Source organism: Vanellus vanellus (assembly GCF_965231255.1).
Source record: "Vanellus vanellus genome assembly, chromosome: 7".
NCBI classification, from domain to species: Eukaryota; Metazoa; Chordata; class Aves; order Charadriiformes; family Charadriidae; genus Vanellus; species Vanellus vanellus.
The window spans coordinates 18,255,470-18,274,880 of NC_138912.1; the positions used below are offsets into that span (position 1 = coordinate 18,255,470).

General features: G+C 40.1%; 2 protein-coding genes across 3 annotated transcripts in view; one reads left to right on the top strand and one right to left on the bottom strand.

Moving 5' to 3' along the window:
- The window catches only part of CPEB3 (cytoplasmic polyadenylation element binding protein 3), a 98,291-nt gene extending 86,926 nt beyond the window's left edge, over positions 1 to 11,365 (bottom strand). The window contains exons 1-2 of the mRNA XM_082486675.1: positions 11,332 to 11,365; positions 2,675 to 3,582 (exon numbers count right to left, since the gene is read on the bottom strand). Of these exons, the coding sequence (XP_082342801.1) occupies positions 2,675 to 3,582; positions 11,332 to 11,359 (936 nt within the window). The 5' untranslated portion in view covers positions 11,360 to 11,365. The remainder of the gene's footprint in view (positions 1 to 2,674; positions 3,583 to 11,331) is intronic.
- Positions 11,366 to 12,066: 701 nt separating this feature from the next.
- MARCHF5 (membrane associated ring-CH-type finger 5) overlaps positions 12,067 to 19,411 on the top strand; it is a 35,097-nt gene continuing 27,752 nt past the window's right edge. For both annotated transcript variants that reach the window (XM_082486790.1, XM_082486791.1), the window contains exon 1: positions 12,067 to 12,406. In XM_082486790.1, coding sequence (XP_082342916.1) covers positions 12,363 to 12,406 — 44 coding nt within the window. In that variant the 5' untranslated portion in view covers positions 12,067 to 12,362. The remainder of the gene's footprint in view (positions 12,407 to 19,411) is intronic.

The window sequence follows — 19,411 nt, forward strand, 5'->3', positions numbered from 1 at the left end:
GTTTTCTGCTTAAAATTTTTGATCACTGCAAAGACCTGAATTAAAAAATGGGTATCACTAATGTTAATTCAACCAGTGAACACATTTATTTTTTTTACTTAGAACATCTTGAGCTTCATATCTTATTAAGGAATTATTTAAACGTAAACCACAAATTTTAAAAAGTCTTATCATCTCAACATAAGAGAAAAGAATAGGTTAGGTTAGCACAAATAACTTGCTAATGTACATTAACATGCTGCTAGCAAGTTTACTGAAAGGCATTTCTGCAGCAGATCAAAAACGCTCAGTTATGAAGGGTGGCAGATGTACATGGATAAACCTGCCAGAATTACTTGATAGTGCTGACAAGCAGAACTTATTGTGTCAACCGTGTCAACATATTGCCCAATTTGGGAGGGGGGTGGGGAGGGTAGGGGGAGGAGAAGGAGAAAAAGAAGAAGAAAAAAGCAACCAGAACCCAAGTAGCAAATATTAAACTCTCATATGAATTTGAATTTCATTTTTATCAATGTAACTAAACACTTGCCTCCTATCGATAGTATGGTTTCAAGAGTTCTTTGCAAATTTTTTAAGTATAGCAATCAACATTAACCCAGATTACAATCTTGTATGCAAAATTCAGCAGCTTGTATTAAAAAGAGCCTAATAGGAAAAAAAAAAAAAAAACAAGTTTTCCGAGTCTCTGAAATCAGACTGTTATTCCAGCTGGTGCTGAGAGCAGTCTAAGTATTTGCTTTCAGTTGAACAGGAAAATACCAGATTAAATTCACAGAGAAAAAACAACAAGGCTCCAAATTTACATATTGGCTAATATCTTAGCTTTCCAAAACCTAATTTTAAAATAAAAGGAACTTTTATTTTAAAATATTTATCTACTGTTCCTTCTAGTGATGACTAAAATACCTGCTAGTTTAATTTGTGAAAATAAAGTTGTGTATTCATTAAAGATGTATCCTACCAACTAAACCACAGAAATAGGACCATTTACTGTTGTTTTCCCTACTAATTCAAATTTACCAGAATTTGTAATGTCTTACATGTAGACAATTTAAATAAAATAACTGTAAATTGAAACACATTTCCCACTCCTAAAAAATGACTGGGAGCTATATTCACTAGCTTTTGTGTTGCTGTGCTTGTGCAATATTCACCAGGCATATTGTGTCTAAAGAATAATCCTTCTCCAGAGTTCAGTACTACAAAGACATTGACCAGCAGTTCACCAGAAGCCACTCCGCCTTCATTGAGGGTAGCCAATAAAAAATTAGCAACTCTCCCTTTAAACAGAATGAAGCAGCAAAATGAAATTTCAGGGCTGACTATAAGGTGCCCTCTTTGAATGGGACTGGAAAGTGCACAGGAATGTATATATTTTACTTCAACAATCTCTTAAAGTCGGGGATGGGGGATTGTTTGATTTTTTTTTTTTTTACTTTGTTTCTAATACTAAGTGTCAATCTAGATGCTATTCTTAACATACTGATAAGTTAAAAATGTTTGAGACTTTATTAAGAAAGCCACTACCTAAAGAGAAAGCATATATGAATGATTTCATGGCATTTCAAAACAGAAAATTTCAGTTTGTCCAAGACAAAAAAAGCTCACCTAGAAAAAAATTGAGATTCACTTCACCTTGTATAGATATAGCCGCAAGTGTACGCTCTGCTTTTTTCAACTTAAAATGGATTTCACACCATGACAGGTTTCATTCTGCATTAAAATTGCAAATCTTCTATGTGTCCCAGTTTCAGCTGCAATTGATCTGCTTTGTCGTCATAGATAAAAAAAAACAGTGAAGGGCACTGCAGCTTTAAATATTTCAGAGCTATGTAGCTAGTAAATAGACTCCATTGCAATATGGCTCTGAAGGTCGTGTCCTATTGTCTCTTTTTTCTGCAAATATTCTGAACAGCATAAAATGATTTATTTTATACAATACCTCCCTGCCATTTCTAAATCATGTCAATTGTATTAGGCATTTCCTTACTGGAAAAGACAGATACGCCACTCTTTCCATACACACCCACGCTGCTTCTAGATGTATTCAAAACGTCCACTGTGAATATAACAGCAGGGTGTACGTATTAGATGTATACAGCTTTTGAAATGTATACTTTATGCGAACAGACTCCCCGTTAAATCCCACCACAACATAAGGACAATTAGTTATTTCAATGGTGATAAAATAATTAACTGGATTTCGGGTCAAGAAGCATCTTTGGTTAAAATTAACATGCCAATTAGAAAACTGAAGCCAGCAATTTTAACGTCTTCTGTTTCTCACGTATGGAAGAATACGAAAAAAAAATTATCACACACACAGCACCAACAGAATGTAGTCTGCCAAACCTGTTTTTCATGAAAGAAGGCTACTACCTTTCAGATGCTAAAAACCCACCACCAACAACAACAACAAAAACAACCAAAAAGCCCTGTCTCATTTAAAAGTAAGTTACAAGAAAAATAAGACCATAAACCTTAAGCCAGAATTTGGAATCTTTGTGTATGCATTCCCTAGGATCAACCCCACTCTTTCACGTAAGGTGACTATTCAATGCAAATAGGACTTATGGAGACGCCTCAGATAAAACAGTAACATGAAATACACCCCTTCAAAAAATAAAACTTTGTGATAGCTGTCACCATGTAGAAGGTGCATGTAGTCATTTACCTGAAAAGGCAACAGATTGTTGCCATTGTCCGTCCTGAACGCGTTGTCTTCCATCCAGGATTTGGGGGTTAAGGGTGCAGCCCGTGGGAACTTCGGAGGGGCAATGACATTGCTGGAGAACGGTTTCTTAAGGGGTGAAATGGGATTGAGGGGGGAGGGTACGCCGACCCCCACTCCCACGCCAACCCCCACTCCAACTGCCCTTCGAGGGTCCCTACCAGCCTGCAGACCACCCCAAGGGTTGGAAGGCGTACTCCAAGCCGCGTTTTGATGGTTATTCCAGCTGGAGGAAGAAGAAGAGGAGGCAGAGGAGGAAGACGGTTTGCTGGTCATGATGGGCTGATGACTGTAAGCAGCATTTCTCTGGGCGAAAGGTGCCTGATTAGGGCTTACAGGTGACCTCCGCTGCTGCTGCTGCTGCGCTTGCTGCTGCTGCTGCTGTTGATGTTGGTGGTGTTGAGTCTGAGCTAGGCCAATCTGAGGTGAGAAAGTGCCACCAAATACAGGGTTGACATGGTGTGGAAAATTCTGGAAAAGCATTGTCCCATTGACTGGAGTAATCCCTTGGAAAAAGCTATCATCCACTGTGTTTGTGGTCCCTGTAGACCAGGTGCTGCCAAAGGAAGGAGACAAGGAGGTGCCGGCTGCAGGTTCTTGTTGAGGCTGGTGAAAGCTCAAGCCAGGCAAAATGGGAGACTCCATCTGCATCTTCTCCTTGCTATTTTGGGAAGGAGCCGATGTGCCGATACTAGTCACTGAACTGTTGTCTTCTGGTTTGGGTGTCTCCGACGAGATGGGCGTAGAGGGGGCTTCTGCTGAGTTTGGATCTTGCTGCTGCTGCTGCCGCTGCTGCTGGGGCTGGGCTTTGCTTTTGTCCATCAGTAAATCATCCTGCATGGTTTGCGCAGCTGAAACAGTAGGGGAAAAAACCACAAAGACAGATTATTAACATTGTCATTCGTACCACAAACCAGGCTGTTTTAATCATTTGCCGGCCAAAAATCTCGTCCTATTGCTAGTGCTACGCTACAGCAAGCTGCAAGGCAAACCCGTAATCTTCCCCCTCCCCCATTTAGGAATATGTAAGCTTTGATCGAGATAGATTGCCTTGAAAATATTTTTTAAGATGCTTCACCCTTTTTGATGCCTTGTTTCCCTTCAGTCTAAATGAGAGATGTGCTTATAGGGCAGAGATATACAGCAATTTCGCCACGTCTCTTTTCTCTTACACCGGAACTCAGAGCTCTCACCCTGCAATGAGAAACTGATTCTGGTTCCTGTTTTTCCAAGCACCCTCCTCCTCCTCCACCTCCTCCCCCTGGTTATTTGCATACGTCAATAAATACTGCTGCGTCCTTCAGCAAGGTTAAAAAGACACCAGTCTTCGCTCTTCTCCACCCCCTTTTCTATTAGGGGACCTTTAAAGGAGCCGGGTACTGATTTTCCTTAATTAACAATCAAGCTTTCAATTATTTCAGTGTACCCGAGAGAAAGCGCACACGAAATCTCGCAGGGAAACGGGAGCAGTTCTCCGCTGCACCGGCGTTTTCTGGCCCTTTTTCTGCCGCCCGGCTCGGCGCTGGCTGCGGGCATGGGAAGCGATCGCAATGCTCGGGGGAGGGCCGGGGAGCGGGGGGGACGTGGAGACACTCCATCTACAAAGCCACCGATGGGTGTTAAGATTTGCCTTCTGTGACCTTACGATCTTTGCGTGTAAAACGCTATTTCACATCAAAGCAGCCCTTCCCTTAAAGGTATTTCTGCTCGCTACATTTCTCTGGATATGAAATCATCGGTAATTTGTTCACTGGAAAAAAAAATAAGGTCAAAATGAGCAGATCTGGGAGGTATTATTAGACTATGATGTTCCGGATGCTTTCACAAGGAAAAATAAAAATGGGGCAAATTGAAACATCTACAATCTAGACACGCCACATTTTAAAAGCCATCTTTATATGCACAAGACAAAGACTAATGATGCAAAATATTTGCTAAATCAATACATAAGTTTAAACTTGAAAAAGTAAATGTATGTAGAATGGTTGAGTCTTATATCTGGAAGTAATGGTGCTTCATATGAAATAGGACAGATCGTGTGATTTCATTATTATTTTCAAACACAATAGCACTAATGCATATACAGACATCAACAAACAGCAATTGTAAGAAACTAGAACAGGAACTTCCACATTTTGCAGACTTTTAGTCAATTGAGGAGATCATTCTAAATCTCAAAAGTATTTTAAATGAGCCAAGAATCACTCACTTTAATTGAGTAACTATGTCAAAGATGGTCATCACTGAATACTTAATTGCATTTCTATTGAGTTAATAATATGACATGTACATTCCTAAGATTGCATTTTTTAGGACTGTTGTTTTAACGTAACAAAGTAAAGCCAAATCAATTAACAGTTAAAGAAAGGTAGCAAAGAGTGAAATCAACGACCCTCTCCTTTCTGACATCAAGAGTTTTCAGATGGCCCATGTGTATTTTCAATATTTTTTGTTCCTTTCTTTTAAATCTCTTCTGAGCCATACACACACTTTTTAGCTAAAATGAATGTCAGGACAGGTTACTGCTATTGATTAAGTTACTGCTAATGCTCTATATAATTTACCTGTTCAATATATAAACAGAACAGCAAGGGTTCATGAACAGACTACGCAGTGAGACAATATTAAGGCAAGTGCCTAAGAAGAATGGAGTAAACTATCGCATCCATAACAGGCAGCTCTGCTGCTGCTGGGGCTGCAGAAAACCTTGCAAGGCAGTTTAAAGCAATACTGCAGTAAGCGATAATATACCAAGCTCTGTGTAGCTTTCCATTAGCTTCATTTCTATCAAAATCACTATTACTCCTAAGGCTACATAAAATTACTGATGATTCCACATTAGAGAGGGAAAAAGATTATATTTACCCCTCCCCTGGTTCTGAGCTATCAGTACAAAAATATATTTAGAGAGAAAAACATAGCAGCTGAAATGTTAAAAATCTGTCATCAATAAAATATACTTAAATCAGTTAGTCACCAGGTTATCTTTAGTGGCTAGCATAGCAGTTGCTTCAAATATGTACCTTGACTTCACTAGTTGTTTTTGAACTTTATCCTAAGGACTGTAATCCACATTCATTTTCATATTGCTTCTTAAAGGTAAAAATCACTGCACAATTCAACCCTCTTGTCAAGGTCAAGACCTACCTTTAATGAATGAAGCCAGTCTGAATGGAAAAACACTGGATAATAAATGACTTTGAAAGACAGGCCAGCCAATGTCTAATGTTGGACTAATATGCAGTACCTCTTGATCATTTGCTGGTGTAAGTATTTGTACAAATTTACAACCCAGTACAGGAAATCTATATCCCCATAGCAATACCAGCTTCATTTGCATGCAGTAACCCACGCAGTCAACACAGAAATTTTTAAGGAACAGTTACCTTTGGATTTTCTGTATTTAAAGATCAACAAAATGACAGTATATTTATTTTCTTCTTTCAGGTTTGGTATATGACAAATAGTCGACCACTCTGGCAAGAGCACTTTGACAACTGGGAGCTTTCAGCGCATGCTCTCCCAAAGAATCATGGGGTTTGAAGTCTTATCTATAGGTGGCATTTTACTGCTGCCTACCCTGAAAGGAACAGGGCTCAAAAGGAAAAAAAATACTTGCACACTGCCTCTTTCCAGGGAAAGTTTCTACAATCTGAATCACCAGCTCTGAGAAAATAAATATCTGTCAGATTGACTGAAAGTGAATAATTAAGTAAGAGCTTTTAACAGTTTAATTTATAAACCCAGATCAAATAGCTACCCATTAAGAACAACAATCACTAGACAAAGAAATTGTTCTAATACTTCCAAACTTACTTCCAACCTCCAGACTTCTAATATAAGAAATTAATTACAAGCTAATACCTGCTGTAAGATATACAGCTGTTACAAAAGAGGCTGTATCATGTTGCTCAGGTGAAGAAAATATGAAATAATCACTTGTCATAATATAATTTCTAAAAACATACTGAAACTCAAACACAAATAGGTTGAATATGAAAATTTAAAACAAATCAAAATCAGCATATAGGCAAAAAGTTGTACTGTTTGAATAGTTTCCAATTTCCAAGTTACCACTTTTTCATAACTGAGTTAGTTACCACACTGAAAAAAAGCTAATCAGAAAAAAAAAAAAAAAGGAAGGTGCAAATTTTACTATTTAATATTCCATCTACTCTGCACACTGTGGTTCCACATTTCAGCCACCTCCCTTCCACTACCCACTATCCACATATCTCCAATGTCCACATCAATATACAGCCTGACAGGAGTTCCTCTCATAAAATATTTGTGTTTTGATGATTAATGTAGGTCAGGTAAAGTTTTCAAAATTTCTTTTACCAGCACTTGTGTTCTGTCTTGTACTGGTCCATTAATTATTCTGGGTAATTATTCACACTACTAATTATTCAGGACGAAATACTAATGCTTGTATGGAAATTACATAGTTGAAATCAGAAGTGTGAAAATATCAGTGTTTAATAAAATTACAGGCCGATTTTTCAAAAGATGAAATATGCATAGCTTTATGGGTGAAAGATGACTAAAGCTGAGAAAGATAAATTAGGGCAGTTGAAAATGGGTTGTTAAAATACTTAGGTCCTGCTTTCTACAGTCTGTTTATGTTGGACTGCATGGTCTGCCTGCCTTAAATCAATGCTGTAATTAAGAGTTTCTCAACACTTGCTCTAACCTGTTTGTGCTACTCTGAATCATTAAGAGCAGGAAAACTGCTTTCTTACAGCAGCTGAAAATACCTCATTTGTTGAAATACCCCAGCTAGCACAAGGCTGGCTCTGGGCATTCTACACCCCTCCTTTATGTCCCTGTTTACTTCTGTGTTATTGCTTTTCAGATGTTTGAGGATTCATGTGGAAGGGACCGCACCCTTGCTGTCAGTTCTTCCCAGGAGACACCTTCACTTTGTAGATCAATTATTAAGACAAGGAGAGTGCTCATTACAATATTCACAAATGGAGAAGCACTCCAGAACCAAAGAGAATCAAGACATAAAGACAGTTTTTGATCAACTAGCCACTAGAAGAAGAATATTTTGTTTCTACCAGCCAACTCTTTCATAACTGGAAGTTCAAGGATAATAACAACAGCTGTATCAGAACACAACACCTTACTTCAATCTGGTATCTGAATTACTTGACCTGGGCCAGTTCCAAAGAAACAAATGTAAGAAAGGCCCAAATAACCCTACCTAAATCAATTAACATTGTATTGAGTATATTTTTATGAAATTCATTATGAAGCAATCTAAGCCTACTATGACTAATAAACCATACTAGTCTTTTTTTCAGAAAGTGAACACTCCAACTTGCTTGAAGGTTAAAATGAAATACTATGTTACTGAAAAAAAATGAGTTTTATTGTAGAAGCATTTTTCTCAGTTTAGATTTGTTTCATTTTAGCTTAATCGAGGGCTCCTTGTCTTTTTAAAGATGGAATCAAGTAGATAAAAAATGCCTAACTGATCTTGTAATTTAATTTTACATATTACTATCATAGCAGTTAAAATGCAGTTTTGCCAAAATAGAATACTTTCATCTTGCCAGGTTACTTAGCTTTGTTGAAAATAGTGAATAATTCCAACAGTCTTAATGTTGTCAGATCAAAAGAACTGTATTAAGGTACCGCTCCTTCATTATTTGGCCTCTTTTTCAGGCTTTGCTGAAATGGTCAGATAAATATTTAATATACCTCCATATTATTCTCACAGTAATTACAGTAATTTTTTGTCAACTTCTCTATTAAGCTTAAATCTGTATAAATTTGTTATCAAACAACTTAATATTTTCAAAGTTGATCTTTTGACTTAAATCTGACAGCCAAATTTAGGGTTCAATTTTAAGTCCTAAATAGCCTAGATTGGTTTTGGTGATTTTCATTAAGTTCTGTACTTGCCTGGAAATGAGCAGTTTTATTTAATTCAAAATGGCTGCCATCTCCAGTTAGTGTCAGTGAATCTCAATTAGCAGCAATCATTTTCTCTCACTTTGCACTGGTGAAAGAGAGTCTATTCCCAGGAGTGTTCTCTCTGGGCTGAAATGCAGCTACTACTAGGTGAAGGTAAGAGCGGACAGAGTGAGACAGTGCAATGAACGTCATGGAGACAGGACGAAGGAACAAAGAATCTACTAAGGGAGGCTATGGGAAGCAATAGTTTAAAAAATGAAAAAACTGCAAGAGACAACCTGAGATTTATAGTGGAAATTGCCAATGCAGTGAAGGAAGCATAAAGAATAAAAAGTGGAAAGAAAATGAAGTGGAAAAGGGGATGAGGGAGAGTGAATTGAAGGAGGAGATTGTTGGGGAGAATAAAGCAAGCATTTGAATAGAGCAGCTGCATATCCGGTCTTGTTAAGGGGAAGAGATGAGGATGGAATGACAACTCCTGCTCTGTCAGGGAATGAGGAGTTTTTTCTCAAATTTAGAAAGAGTTCATTATATATGTATTTTAGGATCACACTTTAATTCTGAGAAAAGCAGACAAATGGAGAACACATACCCCAAGCTGTCCAACAAACTCTTGAGAAATAAAAAGGGACACATCAGTTTTTAAATTTCAGGATCTTTAACCTATTTATGGGATGTTAACAGGTCTGCCATTATAGAATCATAGAATAGTTTGGGTTGGAAGGGACCTTAAAAGGTCATCTAGTCCAACCCTCTTGCAATAAGCAGGGACATCTTCAAATAGATCAGGTTGCTCAGAGCCCTGTCCAACCTGACCTTGAATGTTTCCAGGGATAGGCCATCTACCACCTCTCTGGGCAACCTGTTCCAGGGTTTCACTGCCCTCATCGTAAAACATTTCTTCCTTATGTCCATTTTAAATCTACCCTCTTTCAGTTTAAAATTCCCCTTGTCCTATCACGTTTTAATGCATCCTATTATATTTTTATATTATATATAGGGGGGGTCCAAACCTACCAAGTGTTCACTACTTGACCTGATATTCAAGTTTTGTCCAGTTCTGTCATCCCTCCCTGTGCCAGTGGGAGAGCAAAGCAGCCACCTATGTCACAGACTGTTCTTCAGCCTCAAATGGTAGCCAAGTCATCCTGGGTTCTGGTTACATTTCTTCTGGTAAGTATTGTTCACAGCCATTATTACTCGTCATGACTTCATAGCTTTATCCTAAATGGCAAGCAACTAGCACATCCTTTCCATTCCAAAGTGAAATACAGAAATTGCACAAATCACGTAATCTTGGAATAAAACCTCCCTATTTCCATTTAATAAATAGAATAATAAAACTTCCCTATTTCCATTTGTAATGTTTGGGAGTAAATATATAAAACCTAAGCATTTGGCTAGTCTAGCTGATCAGTCCTCTGGTCAATAGACAATGCACTTATTCCAGAACAAGATTAGGAAACAGAAACTCTGATATCTAATATTGCTCTTACATTACATGAACAGCTGTAATTGGGACAGTGTGTATTAGGTTCTCTTCCAGGAAGTCATGTCCATATGGTTTCTTCAGGCCACTGTACGTGCAAGACTTCTCAGCAGTGCAAGAAAAACTGAATTTTACTCTCCCAAGAATAAGTACAAAATAAATTTTCTGGGACAGGATGTCAGCATGATGCTTTCTTCCTACTTGCTTCTATACATACTTCCTGTAAAGAACATTTACATCACTGTAACTACTTTATCATTCCTGTTTATGATATTTGTAGCAATTAGAAAATAAACAACACCTTCCCTAGTCTATACACATAACACAGCTTACAAGTCCAAGTCCGGATATTTTTACAACACTTTTCTCTCAACAAAGACTCTAAAAAGCAGACTGATTTTTCCCTAGCTAAGGAAGCATGGTCAAATAATCTAGTATATTCAGTAAAGTCTCCTTCCTATTCTACCTGATCTCTATAGTCATGTATATCCACCATGCAAACGCTACTTGTCTCAACCAAGAACAGGCCGAGGTAGAAGCAGCTGTATAGTTGTGGAGTTGGCCCCATAAATTAGTACCTTGTGCAGCAACTGCAGTTTATAACAAAGTTGTAATTTACACAAGGTACCAGGGACTAGTTACATGTAACAAAACTTATTACAAAAGTTGTTTATTAAAAATACACTCAGGTATATATTTATACATAACCTGAAAAGGAAAATTCAAAGTTGATCTTTACTAACCAACCTTCACAAGAATCTGGAATGTCACAACTGCCTCTGAAAAGTAGGATCTCACCCTTTGCTTAGGGAACATGACGCTAAGCAGAACCATTGTATGCATGCAAATACACATACACTTGGACTGAGAAGTATGAGCAGGAGACAGACACCCATGGTAGAGAGAAACAGGAAGGCAACCTCTCTCCAGGTATATCCACCTCTGTTCAATAAAGGCTTTTCAGCCTCTGAATTTCCAGTTTCACAGACTGCGATGCTCTGTACTGACTTCAGAACACACAACAGAGCTTAAAAGCACTTTAGAAGGATTTTTTCCCTTCAGGAAGCGTGCCTACAAACTGCAACGAGACCCTTGCTCTTACCACCGGCTGTCCCACGCCTCACCCCACTTTGCGCACAGAAGCTAGCGGCCACCAGGCCTCCATCGAGCACGAAGGGCCACTTACAAGGGCGCCGGATGCTTGTCCTTGTCATTGCCAACAAGCCCACAGAGACGGATTAATTTCCCTTCCGCCGTGCCAGCCGCCGCCCTCCCCGTCAGCCGAGCCGGGGCAGGCACCTGGCAAGGTCCCCTCCGCCCCAAGGGCAGGTCCCGGGGGGGAGTCGGCCGGCCGAGCAGGGGGCGGGAGCCGCCTGCACCTGTTCGGCAGGCGAGGGGATGGCGGGGGCGCGCAGGAGGGGGCTCCTCCCTCCTTCCCTCCCTGAGGGGGGGGACGGCCGGCAGCGGGAGTGGGGCTGCGCCGCTTCCTCACGCGCCGCGCAGGGCAACGGCCGCTCCGCGAGGTGGAGGGCGGTGTTGCGACGGCCCGTCCCGCTCCCCCACCCCCACCCTTCCAGGCCCTCAGGGGAACCCGGGCGGCGGCGGGCAGCGGGCGAGGCAGCAGCCGCTGCGGAGGGCGCGGGACTGGGCCCGCGGCTGACCTTACCCGCCCGCCCCCTACGCCACCGCGCTCCCCTACCTGCCCCCGCGCGGTGCCGGGCAGTGACTACGCGACGGTAGCGAGGAGAAGCGTAGGGAGGGAGCGGCCCTGCAGGGAGGGGAGAGGGAAAGGGGCGCGCCCCGCCGGACCTTTAAACTCCCGGCGGCGGCAGGACTACGTTTCCCAGTGTGCCGCGGGGCCGCCGCCTGTTCCCTGGCGCAGGCGCGCTGCGGCCACTGGGCGGTGGTGACGGGCGCCGCGGCCGTGCTCAGCAGTGACCTCACAGAGGCGTCGTTGTCGCCGCCGCGTCTCACCCCTGCAGCGCGGCGACCCGGGCCGCGCAGCTTCTGCCTGCGGCTCCGTCTGGCCTCAGCGAGCGGCCGTCCACCTCGTCCCCGCCTGTTGAAGGAGGGGCCGTCCCGGCTGCCTCGTTGCCTTTCCGCTCCCTTTCCTGCCTTCGCTGCTACCGCACGCCTGACGCGCCGCTTCGTCGGCGCTGGGGCCACCTTTGTCAGGCTCCGGGCCTTCGGCTAGGCCCGCTCCTCCTCCCGGGAGCCATGTCCGAGCAGACGGGCTTGGCCCTGCCGCAGACCATGGACAGGTACGGGATGGGCCCAGTGCTGGGGCACAGCGGGGGGGAACCCCCGAGGTGGGCGTGTGAGCAATTCCGCGTCTCCCGGGCTGCCCGCGGCGGGTGGGGGGTGGGGAGTGGTCCGCGCTGCTTCTGGTGTGTTTCGGGCCGCGGGGCGAGTTGCGGTGGGCCGCTGCGGCGCGGGGTCCCCCCTCAGGCCTGTTGGTAGGGGCGGGGCAGGGCCTGGCCGGTGGCGCGGGTTCGGTTTCACTTTTTGGCTTCTGGAAACGTTGGTAGTTCGGGCGAAGCCGAGGAAGCGGTCTGTGTGTAGTCTGTGCGGCGGTGTGCGGAAGAGTCGCTTCGGCAGCGTTTGGGCAGGAGGAGGTGTGTCTGGGCTGACGCGGGCTCTGGGGAGAGCGGTGGGGGTCTGCAGAAGGCTGTCCGCTTTCTGGGGGTCTAGGAGAAGCTGTAGGTATGGAAAGCGTTGACTTGTATGTAAAATAAGGCACCAAAAGACAACCAAGGCTTTATGTGGCCTTGTGTGTTTTGTTGCTGGGTTTATGATCTTTGAAGAAAGCCTGCAATTGCTTTTTGGAGTGCTGTTAAGAAGTACAACCTAAAAAGTACTTTGACTTAAACGTAGGTGAGGAAAGACTTTTATTTGAATATGTAGCACTTTCACCCTGTTCCGCTGAGGGTTTAAGATTCCTTATGTATAATTTTGAGTCATCCAGGAAGCCCTTAAGACCTGTGCCTATAAACAAAAACACATTGATAGCCTGTAATTGCAGGAATTGAGATAGCCTGGTATCTCAGAAGGTGGGGACCCAAAAGGAATCAGGCTTCTATTGATGAACCTGTCAAGCTCTCATCATAAGGCAGGAAAAAAAAAAGGTGTTTTTCTCCTTTCCAGGTCACCTCTAAGGAAAGAGGATTTAGCGAAATACAGGCTGCTATCAGGCAAGTGATGGAGATATAAATTATGTGAGGCAGGGGCAGAACTTGTTCAGGCTGGAAGGTGAGGATGAGAAGTTTCAGCTTGATGTAGAAAGAGGATAAAAGCGAGCTAGGGAGGGAGGGAGGGAGGGAGGGAAAGTTGGTTGTCTGTGTTTTAGAAAAACTGAAGAAGTGAGAGATGACAATGGGATGATTTAGGCTGTAAATTAGAACAATGCCTGTCAAGGAGGCTAGCAGTCAGGAACCATAAGTGCATTTCCAGGAACTAACAGGAAGGAGGTAGATTTTTAAAATTACTATCAGGAAAGTGTTCAGTTTGATATAACTTCCTGTGAATGTAGACAATAAAAGGAAAGAGTTAAGGAAGACAAAAAGAATTGGGAGGGGGATGATAAAACTATTGTGCAGGGGGTGGAGGGAGAAGAGGAGAAGATCATGAAAAGTGTTGCAGAATCTGTGAAACTTCTGTGAAACTAAAAAAATCTCATCTTCACCCTGGAGTTTATAGTCCAATAATATATAATATTTTATGGTTTTGAGTTCTAGGAAACCATGATATTCTTAGTGGGTTCCCTACTGTCTATGGCTGTTATATCATACCATGAAGTCACAGTTCACCCTTTTGGGAAATGGCTGTAAGGTGGTGTTTATAATCTGTGTTGTGAACAACTGTTAAATTAAATGGTTAACCAATTTCCGTTTTTTGAATTAACTAGTGGCCAAACCAGTTTACTGTTCTTCAATTGTTATGTGTAATGGATATGTGGGGTTTGATGTACGTTTAATATTCTTGTATCCTTTCAGCTTTGTGAAATTGTAATTTGTATCTCTGTCCCCTTTCGAAGACTTTTTCCAATAAACTTGGAGTAGCAGGGTTGATATAATCTAAAACAATTGGAAGTGTCCCTGACTTCCTCAATAAGAACAGTGAGGGGAAAAAAAATTAAGTGCCTAGGTAGCATAAAAGGATATATGAAGAAAGACTGCAGCTTGCATCTAAGAATTTATTGGGGTCAGTATAGGAAACTTTAGGAAAAGTAGTGTGAGTGGTGAATGGATTTGTAAGAAGGAGCCAAGTATTTAGGATATGAATTTAATTCAGAGTGTAGTACGATACCAATATAAGGATTTTGGAATAACCGAGACCTCAAAATGCAGTCAGTGTAAATTTTTTTGGTTACATATTGGATTTACGGCGCGGAGTTACATTGGAAGAAACCGCTTTTCATTCATCTCTTATTTCTGAAGGTCATCCATAACTTTTTCCATGTTGTATGTAGTGATGATCAAGATAAACCTTCAATATTTCACATTAGGGGATGTAACCCATGGGTGAATCGTCTGTAGGGATACTAAGGGGTTGGAATGCCTTTACTATCCTGTTATCTTTATTGCTAGTGACAGACAGTTGTTTTCCTGGGTAAAAAGAAAAAGTACATATGCAGAAGCTTAAGAGTAACTGTTAATGGATTATAACTTAACACAAAGCGCACACTTTTAAATCATATTCAGATCTCTTAGTGAAGGATGCAGAAAATAGCTTTTCAGTGAATCCAACTTTAATTTGATTCTAATAGTTAAGTCATTAGGAGGGAATAAATAGGGTTTTCTTTTGTTTCCAATACCTAGGTGGTCACACTGAGAGTTGTGATGTACTATTGTATCAGGAGTAAGGTATTACTGCAGATCTGAGTGTATGCACTGGTTTGTATACAAGGGTCAGAGCTCTTAAAGCAAGTTCTTTATTATGTATTTGTGAGAGATAATGGTTGGCTGCTTCTCTTGACTCTTAGATTATATGTGTGTATGACTTACAGGTCTTTTTTTTTTTCCTTAATAAAGCAATTTGGATTTCTCCAGTGTAAGGAGAGTCTTGATAGTATCTCATTGTTATTGCCTGGGATTCATCTTTCTTTTATGTATTTCATGCTCCATCCTCCTTTATTGTCCCTGCATAACTTCAGTCTGGAAGCAAACCACACATTTGTAACAAAGAAGATAAATAGCTGTTAAGGTGTAAGGAGTTTGTTACTTGAAATTTCTAGCTAAGGATTTTATACTGCCTGAAGGATTGGCTACAGCAGAGATACAAGAAGCGTGAGAAGTAGTTGTGACCATGAAGTAACACTACATTCTGGAGTTTCCTCGTCTGCAGCATTTAGGAAACTAATCTGAATGATTATCATGATCCTTTCTGGCCTCAAAATTGGAATTTCCATCCCTGTATATCACTTTTTTTTTCTAGCTCATGTTTAAATAACAGGCCTAGATAATAGTCTTAAAATACCATCCTTCTGTGTACGCAGAATTCTTTGCAATCTATAGTAAAGGGCCATGTTCCTGGACTAATGTGTGCACTTGAAGGCAGTGGTTAGTGCTCTGTCTCAACTGTGAGGCTTTATTGTTTTCAATACTGTTATTCATGTTGGTTTAATGCATAAATTTCAGAATGGTAGGAATTTCCATTAAAAAAATGAAATTATGTGGCAGTGTTTTTTTATATGCTCTTAATCAATGTAAAAATGTTTTTTCAAGATTTATTTAAATAAAATTGCTAGATTACATGAAAATGTCCTCAAAATTATAGCTATTACTCTAGTGAGTGCACAGGGCAAACTTTACTTGAAAGTCAATCCTAATACATTTGTTAAATTTTAACAGGCAGAGGTCATTTGATATGCTATATGTATTTTTAATGTAAAAGCATTTTTTTAAGGAAATACCTAGAAATATTATGTTCTTCCAATTGAACACTTTTAATTATTTCTTCTAGCTGCCCTGTGTAGCATCTGTTGTAACAGGTATTCTGGCTTCTTAATGCATTTTTCAAACATTTCATTCTTCTGAGTAACTTTGAAGATAATATATTGAACTTTCTGGCAGATTTTGGTGCTGTATTTGATTAAAACTGAATCCTTTAAATACTTAGTAATTTTCCTGTGTCATTTGCTTGTCAAATGCAATTTGACTTTACCTCTCCTATTTTTTTATAGTTATGTATTTAAGCAGAACTAATGTGTAAATTCAGTTTGTTTCTAAGTTATGTCTATAGCTACATCTTGTCAGTTTGCTATTTTATAGCTTTCTGTAATAGCTTGCATGTTATTCCCAGGACATCAGGTGGCTATGATCCTGTACTACTTAACTTTCCTACAGAACACTTGACTGGGTCTTACCAGAGTTGCTGTTAGAATAAATATGAGAAAATAAAACTAATATCTATTTATCTTACTATGCAGTCTTTTTACTGTGTTGGTCGAGCAGTCAGTTTCTGAAGAGACAAGAATTGAAAAATATGTATTAAGCATGTACTTGCCATAATAAAGTCAGTGGCAAGCCCATGTTGATAGAAAACCTAGACTGTAAATATTTACTTGATAAAAAAAACCCTTCAATGTGGTGAAATTTTTTTTTAAAAATGTTACTTTTATGATCTTTTATGATAAATGTATCATCAAATTGTTTCTGATTTATTTGTTTCTGAAGATAATCTGGTCAATCTGTTGTCTTAAAAAAAAAAAGCAAAACAGAACAATCAAATGCTTAGCCACACACCAGCTTTTTCCTAGCTATGTCATTCCCTATATCTACCTTATTGCAAGCCGTAATGCTGAAATGTACTCATATTTTTAAGCTTTATTCTCTTGACTTCAGTTGCATTATGTGTGGATTGCTCTTGCAATTGGTTATACCAAGAGTTCAGAAAGCTGGGTTTTATTTTTGTAGATTTTCTTTTAAAGCGTATTCTGTGGTAGTGATTTGTGGTACTCCTTATACTATGTAAATTAAAGACAACTCCTGCTCCCTCCTTCCCATATATTTGCCAGCTGGCTGGAACATGGTCACTTTTGCCTTCTGTTTTTTCAGTATTCAGATATGTTAGTCAAAACGTGATGAATAATGGGTTGAAGGCTTGTGCACGTACGTGTTGAAGAATTAGTATAGTGGTAATTTTAGCATGGTTTAACTTTTAAATTGGCATGCTTTATTTTCTGAATGGATAGTAGTTGGTTCAACTGTGATTGATATGTAGGCCTCCTTGATAGAAACTAGCGCAACATCATAGGACTGTTTTGTCTTCTACTTTTGCCATTCCTTATTTAAAGGAGACAATAGAGTTGAAATTGCAGGTAGACTTTACAAGCAATTAAAAGATAAAATGCAGAATTGTAGTTGGCTTAAGAAATTACTTATACTATCAAGAGAGAAATGCTGTTTGCAACTAAATTTTCTCTTTGCCTGAGCACTGATTTGTCAGAAAAAGGCTAGCAGTTGAGGTTCAAAAGTTGTAAAATAGCAAATTCATGGTTCTTCTATTTCAATTTTCTGAACGGTCATCTGATTCCACTGTAATTTTCTTTTTTAAGAAAAAAAAACATAGGCAATGTTTTTGTACATCATTTTCAGTTGCTTCTTTCATTCCAGTTAGCATGTGTGGTGTTTGTGTTGATATGAATCTTTCTTCCCTCTTTGGAAGTACAGGCACTGAATTAACCAAAGCACGTTAGAGTAGGTTATGCATGCTTGGAAAAAAGAGTATAAGAACAAAGAATGGGCTGTGCTGGAGTAATCTCCTACCAGAAAGGAAGCAAGGTGTTCTTCCCTGTCTTTACCCCAACGGATTGGAAGCTGATGTTAAACATAATTTTGCTTTTTCCTTCCTGTATTATCTTAGACTGGGTTTGAAGAATGAAAGTTTGAAACAGTAATAACTTTCTAATAGCTTTACTTTTTCATTATTGCTTCATCCCAGGTACATCCCTTGCTATTCCAGTTCTATTTATGCTGAAGGTTCTGCATAGATTGAGTTTTTCCTGTGTCTTATCAGTAAAGATGATTAGGGAAAACTTAATTCAGACCTGTAGAATGCCTTTTGCCCATCTGTAGTATAAAAGTGTCAGCATGTAATTTATAAACTATGTTAACCTTTTGACTGTCATGTGCATTATATTTCGATCTTTGATGTCTGCTTTGATATGCTTAGGAACAAACATACATGTTTTAATTGCTGCTTAACTGTTAACTTCTACTTGCAGACAGAAGGCAATTATTCCTCCTATTTAAGTGTGGGGAAACTCCTGAGAGACTAGTTATCATTTTTGGTACTGAAAGTCTCTGTATTCCATGTATTATCAAGGCGTTCAAATAATATTTTCATACATAATATCTGCTTCATCTAAAAAAACGACACAAAAACCTGTTTATTGATATCTTCCACATAAAAGTGCTCAGACCTCTATAACAGTACTTAACTGTGCTTGTTTCCTTTGGCATGGTGTCTTACAGTGCTCACTGGGGTTAAAACTTTTGACAATTAATGCAAATGTATTTAATAAATATGTATATATATGTATAACTACAGAGAAAGACCAATTAAAAGGTTCAGATATTAATTTTGAAATGTCTTTTTAAGTAATACTTGAAGTGGTAATGAATACTCCAGCTGTTTAGGGCTTATTTGCTTGGTGCTTCTGACATCTTAACCTGCTTATGGTCCTGCTATACTGCAGCTTTTTGATGCATCTTATTTTCCTCCTCTTAGCAAGAGAATGATTTGGGTACTAGCTTGTTATAGAACGTAATACCTATCTTTATCAAAAGAGTGCATGACTTGTTCATTTTTACTGGTACTTGTACCGCCACTAGCAAATCCATCTTCAGTGCAGAAGAGTGAAAAGACTCGATTGGAAGTGGCTAAGTTCTTTTAAGCAAACTGCTTCTGGTTAATGTTTCTAAATGAAACTGTTATTAAGGTTACACAAGATAGTCAAGGGACAGGAGCACATGACTTACTAGAAAAAGCTACAGGGAACTGGGCCTGCTTAGCCTGAAGAAGAGATGGCTTGGGGAGACCTAATAACCTAATACCTACTGAGGAGGTGGTTAAGAGGACAGTTTGGCTCTTTTTGGAGGTTCTTGGCAGGATGATGCAAAACAATGACTATAAATTTGAACAGAGAAGGTTTCAGCATATGGGGATGGGGAGCAATGCAGCTGAGCTTTGGAAGAGGTTACCCAGGGCATCTGTGGATCTCTGTCCATGGGGCTTTTCAAGACCCAGCTGGAGAAAGTGCTGAC